An 11060-nucleotide genomic window follows, 5' to 3' on the forward strand; every position below is an offset into this window, starting at 1 on the left:
TTGAGGCAAGTTGGAGCTAAACTCTGCAGGACCGAGTTTGGACAGCCCTGGGCTAGGGTTTGTGTGTGTGGTTCAGATATGCCCTACTTCAGTGGTTTTCAAACCGGTCCTGCGAGCACCCCCAGCACAGCACATTTTCTAGATCCAGAACCTTTAAAAGTGTAGTAAAATGTGAAACTGATAGCTCACCATAGACAGTGAGACTGAAGCTCTTGCTCACACTGTTGGTCTGTAGTTTATAAACTCCAGTGTGTTCAGTTCTGGTGTTTGTGATGATCAGAGATCCAGTTTGATCGTCCAGCTTCAGTCTGTCTCTGAATCTCTCATCAAGATCATCATCATATACAATGATGCTGCCGGCCATTACATTGATTTGAGCTATTAAAGTATTTTCAGATCCAAACCTCCACAGAATCAGATCATCATCTGTCATTTCAGTAAGACCAGAATATAGAGTGACTGAATCTCCCTCCTTCACTGATACCAACTCCATTCCATCCACATCAACACCAAAGACACCTGGAAAACATAGAGTTTGTCACAGATTAAGGGTTAATAATTTGTTTACATAAAATAACTGATTTAAACAATTCAAATGTAAAACAAAGACCAAAGAACAGCAGAAGACTGTTAATTATACAGTCCCTCAGTTGGCCCCTTTAGTGCCCCTACTCTGGAAAATGATTGGTTATGAGAAGCCAAACACACCGAGCCCAACCTAAATGGACAGAGCCAGTTCATTTTTAACAGTGATCTTACACTGCAGATCATTTTTAAGAATGCAGTGTGAACTAGTGGGAAGCACGGTACTGTACATTCAGTTCCCCTCTGAATCATTTTAACTGGAAGTAAAACAACTTAAAAGGTGATTGCATGGTTTACATAGTTTATTTTCTGTTTTTTTAGATTGTTACACAAAAATAAAAATGATGTCATAATTTACTCCCCATCCTCTTTTTTCAAGAAATAAATGTTTAGCTGATGTCTCGGTGATCATCAATATTCAAATGTGGCAAGAACAGATTCTGCTGTTTTTTCAATCTTGTGGTTTTTCGCTTGTGGTTCAAATCAGTAAAATGCATTTTTATTTGATTGCAGCATCGTTTATGTAGGTCTAACAAACAATGTAAATCACCTGGCTAAAACGTAGTTCATGACCTAGTTATTAACCTGAAACAAATTAAGAATACGATCATAACTTACCAAAAAGATGCCACAAGCAGAACAAAATGAACTTGTTAACCATTGTCAAATAAAAGCGCTTGGAATATGTGAACACTTCTGTGACAGATGGTAAACCATCAGTCTTAAACTGTGATAGTAATAGTGCTGCGCATGATTCAGGATTTGACCACCACCCACCCAATGCACCACTCAAGCACTTGTTGGTTGAATATGTTTATCCATCTTCTATTAACCCTTTCTCCGCCAGCTTAAAAAAAAAAAAAAAGCTAGTTTAGATCCCCCTTTTGTCCTGTGTATTTATGCTCACTTTTTGGTTCAGTTCTTGGTTTATTATCATCAGTGATCCGTTATTGTCAATTAAACAAAGCAAAAACATTCTGGAGCAAAACCCAAACCAACCTACATGGTTTGCTTTGTACTCCAGACAGTTTTTGTTTTGTTTAACTACTGCATTTAGATCTGCAGCTCAAATGTCTCCATTTGCACCAACATGTGACACTTGTCATAGTTCAGGTTGGTGACTAGTGACGCTGTTCTCTTGGCACCATGGTCAAACCACACTTCTAAACAGATCAGACCACAGCAGGTTTTACTTTGACTCACAAAATGAGCTGTTGGAGTCTCACATGCATTCCAGAGAAACACATTCAGGTTTTACCCTGCTCAGAGGTCTTTTGTAGGTCTTGAGTGTATGATATACATGTTTGTACAACAGTTAAATATTTATTTGAACTACATGCTCTGCTTAGCCTGCTGCTTTTAAGGATATATTTTATTTGGTATTTCAATGTAACTTTACAGACATTTTTTTTTGTAATTTCTGAAATGCATGGCAAAACTGTTTGAATATAGAGTTAAAGTGGCTCAGTGAGCAGCAAAGTCACCCCACAGCTATTGTCTCCAGAAGTCAGACCTTTGGCTAACCACATAGTGAATTCAGCGTGGGCGTGATATCTGAGGCTGAGAATGGCACAGCAAGAACATCCCTGGTCTCACACACTCTCAGAAAAAAAGTTACAAACGCTGCCGCTGGAACGGTGCCTTTCAAAAGGTGCACTTTTGTGCCTAAAGGGTACCCTAAAGGTACATATTAGTACCTAAAAGTTACAAAAGAGTAATTTTTGAAAGGGTACCGCCCTAACGACAGCTTCTGAAACATTTTTTCTTTCTGTGAGGGCATGCAGGGGACTATGCAATGATGTTATTTGTTTTTAGGAAAATATGATTATCCACATTAATTATAATAATTAAATTAAATTCTCTATGCATAATCCACAAGTGGTGTAGATGGTGATAGCCTATACAATAAAGGCGTTCTCTCTGTTCTTTGGATTCTTAGTTTGTGTTTACATTTCCTGCGTTCAGTTCCTCTTTCCTTAGTTGCCTTAGTTTCTGATTATGTCCTTGATAAGTTCCCCGCTAATAGAATATCGCGAGTTCCTCCGGAGCGGTATTCAAGATAGTGTGGGTTTAGCGTGCTTTAAGGGCACTGGGCTTTGGCGTTTTTAAGAACTTGGACAGTCTTGCGCACTTCCTACCTGTCGCGCGCACGTGCTCTCAAGTGGCCAAGACCGCAAGTGTGGGTATTTGGACAAGGCATTCATGTGCACTTGGGTCTTACAGACTTGCAATGGCCACCGTGTGCGATTGTCCGTTAAGTCCAGAGACCGTAGGGTGTCCCATTTGTCATTTTAGCGTTCAGAAGAGTGCTCGCGAGCCCCCCCCTGCGGCCGTTATGCGCCCTCGATCCGCACTTCTGCCGAGCCCGCACTGGGGCGAGCTCCGCAGCAGACTTCTACCCGACAGTCAAAGATTCCGGCCTGACAGAGCATCACAGTATGGTAAGGGGCTTAACATTTCCGTCACACGCTTGAGGTATTCGGCCAATCACAACGCACTGGATAGCTGGCCAATCAGAACACACCTCGCTTTTCAGAACGATGAGCTTTGTAAAAATCGATGCGCTTCAGAAAGGCGGGGCATAGAGGAGAAACAATAATGTACAGAATGTGGAAAATAATGTGTTTTTTTAACCTTAAACCGCATAAACACATTTCATTACACCAAATACACAAAATATAACAATATAAGTGCTGCAGCGTAATTTGCCAAATGTCCCCCCCCCTCACCCTCATTGGAGAAAAATCACGTTCAAAAAGAAGGCGCGTGATGCTGTAATCCAAGCGATGATAGAAGTAGACTTTAGAGGAGTGGGATGACTTTATTTTAGCCTAATTTTTTATTTTTACAATGTTTTTGTAATGTATTAATTATCACGGGCTGTAATAAAAAACAAGTAGTCCTATACTAATACTAATAGTAAATATAGTTTTGCCTATATTTTAGTAGGCTATTTGGCTACAGCTCCCCTTTGAAGCTCTTGTGTTTTTCTGCTTTTCCATCTCTCCGATCCTATTCTGCTCACAGGGGATTGGAGATGAGTTTTGTTCCCACTTTTGTTGCAGTTTGCTGATTTTTGTAAAATAGCTACTGTTTTTGCTTTTCAGATAAAAGAGTGGTTTCAGTTTAATATGTTGCAGGCTCATTGATTGGTAATAAATCATTGATAATAAATAATATTGATGATAATAAATCATCAAAAAGTGTATATAGAGTATATATATAGGGCTTGTTTTTGAAGCTGATGTTGCTTATTTGTCTCGCGAGAGTTGGCAACAGTGAGAACAACAGCTGCCGCAGCGGTCGCGCACTTTTAAACTGTGACATGTGAGGTCTCAGAGAAATTCACTAAAATATAATGTCCACTACAGAGGCAAAAACTCCATAGCTGGGTCTCAGGAGGATATATATAGGGCTTGTTTTTGAAGCTGATGTTGCTTATTTGTCTCGCGAGAGTTGGCAACAGTGAGAACAACAGCTGCCGCAGCGGTCGCGCACTCCGGTCCTGGAGAGCCGCAGCCCTGTTGAGTACAGCTCCAACCCTAATTAAAACTCACCTGCCTGTAGCTTTCTAGTAACCCTTCAGACCTTGATTAGCTTGTTCAGGTGTGTTTGATTAGGGTTGAAGCTAAACTCTGCAGGGCTGCGGATCTCCAGGACCGACGTTCGCCACCCCTGCTCTTTATGAACACCTGAGCCGCCAGAGCCGCCAGAGCCGCAACGCTACAAAACAAGGCTACAGTCGACTGCAACGCTTCTTCATTAGAAGTCAGTACATCAACCATAAAGCGACACGTGTTCGGTCCAGTTTGATGGTTGACTTTGGAAAATATCTGACATCTTTATTAAGACGGAGAAAAATGAAGACAGTTTGTTTTGTGCTTCTTTTCGTATCTGGTAAGTAACGTTATAATAATAATAATGATGATGATACTTCACTATGTGCATCGACAGTTTAGAATAGTCTTGAAAGTTAGTCATGTGTTTTTTTAAAGACTATAATATTTTGAGGTTACATGAAAAGATAGATTGGTCTAATTTCAATCCAAAAAGTAAGACTGACAACAGTCCCTTGGCTAAATAGTTCTTATGACACAGTCTTAACCAGCCGCGCCTCGTCTGTATGTGGGTTCTTCACGAAGAACATAGAGCTGTATATAAACTATAGATTTATATAATTCAATTTTCAAAGCGCATCGCTTCGTCAAGCCGGTATCATGCCTACGTATTTCGTCATACGTAGCAGGCCAATAGCGGAGCAGAAGGCAGTGGCAAAGCGCGCTCCAACGCGCTCCATTGACTTTCTATTGCGGGAAGCTGCCTCCTCATTTGTGATTCATAACAACAAACAGAGCAATGCCTAAAAGCTGCTATGTCACAAGCTTTACGGTAAACGAGCTTAAAAAAAAAACCAAAACTACGTTTTTATAAGCCGTCGACCCCCCAAAAACTTTGGGCCGTTAATTTGTATCATTTCTCAAACAAAAGGAAGGTTAGGAAAAGGGACACTGACACAGACCAATAGAATTTAGTTTCTTAATATATCTCCTCCTCTCAGATTCACATAGGCTGGTGAAATAATCCTTTGACATGGTTAAAAATAATGAATGTTTCCTGACGCCATTACGCTTGCTCCAGTGGACGCAGTTCTCAGAGTAAAACGAGCACGTTGCGCTCTACTGTTGTGTCCTAAATGCTCATTTTTTGGGTCGACAGCTTATAAAAAATGTAGTTCTGGGTTTTTTAGTTTGTTTGCTGCACCTTGTCACATAGCAGCTTTTAGGCATTGCTCTGTTTTTTGTTATAAGTAAAAGTATATATAATATATATTATTTAATTTTTTTTTGCCACAATGCAACCAGTATTAGTAACAAAACACTGCAGGGAGTGTGTTCCTTGTTTTAAAAGATTTTCCCACAGCTATAAATAAATAGAAATGTTTTTAGAAAAATTAATGAATTAAAAAACAATGCTAAATGCAAATAATATTTTTAAATGATTATTTCCTTGTGTTTTCCTGCCTCTCTGTCTGGTCCTGACAAACCCAATGAAGAATCAGACAATGTGGAGAAGAAACAAGAGCGTGAAAGGGGTATGTTTTCTCCTCGCTTTCTTTTTTTATTTATTTACAATAGATTACACCACACATATTCGTTTATTTATAAAGACACATTGTTCTAAAAGGTGACAGCTTCCATATATTCCCCTTCTGACAGTCACGTTCAGGTGTGCCAGTTTTGATTTTAGTGTTAGTATTATTACTATATTTATTTATATTTATGTTTTATTTATTTGTAACTGAGACTATATGTAAAATGAATCAATCAAATGAATTAGCAATTTACCCAAATTTCATATAATAATCCTTATATATTAACAGAGGAATTAATCTTTCACATCTCTAACATGGATCTCTAAAAGAGTGGATAAAGAGAATATATCAAATGAGAAACAGTCGGATGCACTCACACTAATGACTGTCTGTCTTCATCTGTTCTAGATTCAGGTCTGTCTTCAGGTCTTATAGCGGGAACATGTGCTGGTGTTGGTGGTGTTCTGCTGCTGGTTGTAGCTGTTCTTGGTGTGATTTACTATCGTCACAGGAGCTCTAAAATGGGCAAGTATCATCTACAGCTACTATAGTGAGAGGAAAACAATCTTTTTAAAGCAAAATTAGTGTTTAATTGTCTGTGATTTTTATTATTTTTTTAAACAGAAGACATTGAGAAGAACAAGTCTGAGCAGCTGTTGAAGGTTCCAGTATGAGGTAAGATACTGTATTACTGTAGCATGTCTAAAATATACAGTATGGTGCTGTGATGAGTCAGTAGCTTGATGATCCATCTGCAGTTTATTAGACAAAAGCAGTACAAGGCAGGGCAGTAAACAGTAGTAGAACAAGATAACCAACAGTAGACGTAATCCAGAGAACAGGCAGAGAATTGGGGCAGGCGGCGAGCAAACACAGTAGATAAACAGGCTAAAGGGGTCGGGGCTGGCAGCAAGAATCAGAAAACGAGATAAACAGTCCAGGTCAACAAACAGTCAGGCAGAATAACAGAAAACTCTCCGAAATAATGATCAGGGAAAATCAAGACTTCGCACTGAAGAGCAGATAAAAGTGCCTTAAATAGGTGTGTGAGATAATTGAAGACAGGTGCAGGGTGATCAGTTCCAGGTATGAAGGCTGATGGGAAATTGAGTCCGAATGAGGTGGTTAATACTCAGGTGAATGCTCCCTCTGGTGGTGCGAGAGACGTAGTGCGGGAGCCTCATTTGTAACGGGTGCCAACGGCATCTTAAAATCTTCACCAATTATACAATTATAAATATCCCCTTCCTCAGTGTGCCAGTAGGAGAAATAATTTCCAAAAATAATTTTTGCCATTAATCATAATCTTCCAGTGAGATTTCTACATGAACAAAGATTGTGACAACAGATGGTATAATGCACACAGAGATCTGATCTCGCCATCATCCAGTCAGCCTGGGATTACATAAAGAGACAGAAAAACTCAGTCAAACTAAGGCTGCATTTACACTGGCGCCAAAAAATCTATTTTTTTACTCCCATGTGACACAGATCGGATATTATTGCACACGTGGAAACACGTTGGATACATATCCAATATCTGGACATCTGACCTGCGTCTAAACACGTAATTGCGATTCCCTTAGGAAATTCCAAACCATCACAAGGCGAGGGAGACACATTAACTTCTTAATGTCAGATTATGAAGCAGATGTTGCCAGTGTGAGTTCACACAAAAACTCTCTATATATAGACAAAAACTTTATATATAGGTAAGAAATTATGCAAATTGGATATGGTCAAAAAGATTGGAGCTGTGCATTAAGCCTTGCAGTGTAAATGTAAATCTGTAAATCAACTGTAACCTATATTCCTAATGACTGAATGAAATTTTCAGAGAAGTAATCTTAATGGAAAGTACTGTTAACTGGTTGGTGACAGATTTTCTGTTACTGTAAACACGGTTCATTTCCTTCTCTTTACCTTCTGTGATTCGTTGTTTTCTTACAGAAGGACAAAGGCCACGTAACCTGAGAGGATATCAACAGGATCGGTCAAAAAAAGCAATCTGGATAATGGATCCACTTAGATGTTTGAAATGGGGGGTGCACAAATGCCATGTCTTTGTTTGATCGGAGTTGATCTGAAGCCAATAGCAACATTTTGAGTTTTAATAAGATCTGACACCAGTGCTGTTCTTTTCCTCGATCACTGATGTGAAGTGATGATCACTATTTAATGTTTTAAACTCAATCTACGAAATATACTACTTCTATAAAGAAAAACAATTATCATCATAATCCAAAAATACAGTATATACACTGACTATACTATATTTACTACACTGAAAAAATTGTCAACTTTTCTTCAACTTTTTGAACACTAAAGGTTTAGATTTTATTTACTAACATAGTTATTTTCTATATTTACTATACTGAAAAAATTGTCAACTTTTCTTCAACTTTTTGAACACTAAAGGTTTAGATTTGATTTAATTATCATGCACTTGAGATTTTTTCTTTTGCTGCTGAATTATTTACTAACATAGTTATTTTCTATATTTACAATACTATATTTACTATACTGAAAAAAAGTTTCATTCATCCAATTAAAAATATTTAGGGTAATGATTCACATTGCCCCTAAAGGGCAAGTTATTTATTTTTCATTGGCTCAAGTTAAAAAATATAGATGTGAATCATTACCCCAATTTTTTTTATTGGATGAATGAAACTTTTTTTTCAGTATAGTAAATATAGTGTTGTAAATATAGAAAATAACTATGTTAGTAAATAATTCAGCAGCAAAAGAAAATATCTCAAGTGCATGATAATTAAATAAAATCTAAACCTTTAGTGTTCAAAAAGTTGAAAAAAAGTGGACATTATTGTAGCCAAATCAGGTAAAATGTTAATTTAAAAAACACATTACAAATGATTAAATTCTGATAAAATATATATTTTTAATAAAAATATACTATAAAATTAAAAGATAAGGCAACAAATTAAAATCTAAGATTATATTATATATTGTGTAAGATTATAAGATTTTCTCTAGTTGATAGAGTCCAGCATGTTCAGTTGTGATGTTTGTAAGGGTCAAAGATCCAGTTTGATTGTCCAGCTTCTGTCTTTCTTATATAATAAGATATATATAAAAAAAAATAGATTTTGATGTATTATCTTTTAATTGAAACTGTCCCATGACATGTGATTCATCTTAATTTGTCCACACACATTTATTACAAATCTTATGTTCACATTTCTTACAACACTATCGAGGGTTTTCATGGCTTCTCTTTCAGTCTTTCAGTCAGTAAGAGGTAGTGATTTCTTGGGAAGTCAGTTGTTGCTTTTGACACGTGTGGTACTGTAACCTGTTTCATCAAACCCTGTCAGTGAAGATCATCCACATGGGCCTTTGGTGGTTGGACTCAGATGATTGTTGCTTGCAACAGACCGTTCTTCATTTTATACTAGCACTTTAAATATTCCAGGCACAGAAGAATAGTGTTTGTGGAGCAGGTTTATCTGCTGTTGTCTCTTGAAGGTTGAGATGGTCTCAGAAGATCAGATGGACGTTGAATGTTTGAATGTTTCTGGAGTGAAGCTTCTGAAAGAAACTCATTGTGATGGAACCACTAGATGGCGGTATACACTGTAGTGACTATTGACATGGAAAGGTTTTTCTTTCTACTTGTATTTACAGTCTACTTGTAGCATTCTTGATCATCAGCAAATGCTTTGTGATTATTAGTATAATGCAAAAAAATCTGTTTAAATGTGACTTAGTGGAGCTTCTGAAACTCATTGTGATGGAACCACTAGATGGCAGTATTCACTGTAGTGACTATTGACATGGAAAGGTTTTTCTTTCTACTTGTATTTACAGTCTGCTTGTAGCATTCTTGATCATCTCTAATTATACAGCAAATGCTTTGTGATTATTAGTATAATGCAAAAAAATCTGTTTAAATGTGACTTTAAATGTTGTAAAAAATACTGTTAAAATGATTTGTCTGTTATATATCTGAACTAAAACGTTGAAACTTTTGCGGCACTTCTGCTGTTACAGAGCACAGCAGACGCTTCTGGACAATCATTTTTATAATAAACGGTTTAAATGCTGTAAAAATGAACAGCATTTCATTGGTGCAAAGATGAGGTTGCCGAATGCCGACTCTCTCATCTCCACATGGACGTGCCTTTAATAGAAATGCACCTTTTCATATGGACTACAAAATTAAAGATTATTACAAAATCGAGTGGGCGAGTTTTCCTTATTTATTTTATTATTCATATAAAAATTATAATAACCTGTTTTGGTTATATTTACTATTAATTGCAGAAGGTGTGCTCAGCAAAAATGACGCGAATATTGATGGTTTTCACGCTTAAGTAAAATACCGCTTCTTAAACCAGAGAAGGTGAACATGTTGGTATTCTTGTGGGGGGAAAAAACATGCAAGCACTGTCACCGACAGCAAGTTTAGTTTTACTTTTCTTCTACATGGCAAAAGAGGAAATCCCGTTCACAAAATTCAAATCACAAATAATACTACTGATGAAAAAGAACGGTTGAATGTTAACTTTCGTTTCCACATAACTATAAACTACGATAAAAGTTCATTAGCATGCATTGATTAATAGCATGTTGTACAGCAAAAAATATATATTTATAGGTGAAGAAATGCAAAGGAAAATCATCCTAGCTTGTTAGTAATAAGCAGAGGCGGACAAAGTACTCAACTCCATTACTTGAGTGAAAGTACAGATACTGCTGGTCAAATATTACTCCATTACAAGTAAAAGTTGTAAAGACAGATTTTTACTTAAGTAAAAGTACAGAAGTACTTGCTTTTAAAAGTACTTAAGTACCAAAAGTACATTTCCTTTTTTACGTCAATGCACTGTTTTATTATTGTTGTATGTAATACTTGCAATACCTTTGAAGCAACTTACAATACATTACACCTGCTGAATACACTGACTAGCTTGTAGTATCTTTGGAATAAAGAGCTTTTAGAATGTTAAAAACCTATGGGGAAAAAACAAACAAAACAAACAAAAAAGTATTATTTAACACCCCTACCCACCCCCACAAAAGCAGGATGGTAGTGATCTCACACAGCTCTGGACACATCTATGTGTAGCCCTTCATCCACATTTGAACAGAGTGGACAGTGAAATGCTGTAAATACAGAGTGATAAAGAAGAAAAAAAAATCAAACCTGCTTTAAAACCCAGCAACACAACTATAGCTGTATAACTTTACAACAGCAGCACTGCTTTAACAAAAAAGCAAAACAGCAAGACTTATTTGACATCAAAAAAATTTTTTTTTTAATGCGGTCTAATCACTCTCGCGGTACTTTGGTGTCACACACAGAACAGTCTATGCAGTGCTGCTTCAAGTCCAACACCTATTGTGTTTTATTAGGAGA

The 11060-nt window shown here is 37.1% G+C and overlaps 1 protein-coding gene across 1 annotated transcript in view; it reads right to left on the reverse strand.

Annotated features, from left to right (window-relative positions):
• The window catches only part of LOC107572187 (uncharacterized), an 89687-nt gene that overhangs the window by 11772 nt on the left and 66855 nt on the right, over positions 1-11060 (reverse strand). Inside the window, exons 16-17 of the mRNA XM_016258606.1 lie at positions 405-519; positions 190-278 (exon numbers count right to left, since the gene is read on the reverse strand). Of these exons, the coding sequence (XP_016114092.1) occupies positions 190-278; positions 405-519 (204 nt within the window). The remainder of the gene's footprint in view (positions 1-189; positions 279-404; positions 520-11060) is intronic.

Source organism: Sinocyclocheilus grahami, unplaced genomic scaffold (assembly GCF_001515645.1).
Source record: "Sinocyclocheilus grahami isolate Dianchi unplaced genomic scaffold, SAMN03320097.WGS_v1.1 scaffold1714.1, whole genome shotgun sequence".
Taxonomy (NCBI): Eukaryota; Metazoa; Chordata; class Actinopteri; order Cypriniformes; family Cyprinidae; genus Sinocyclocheilus; species Sinocyclocheilus grahami.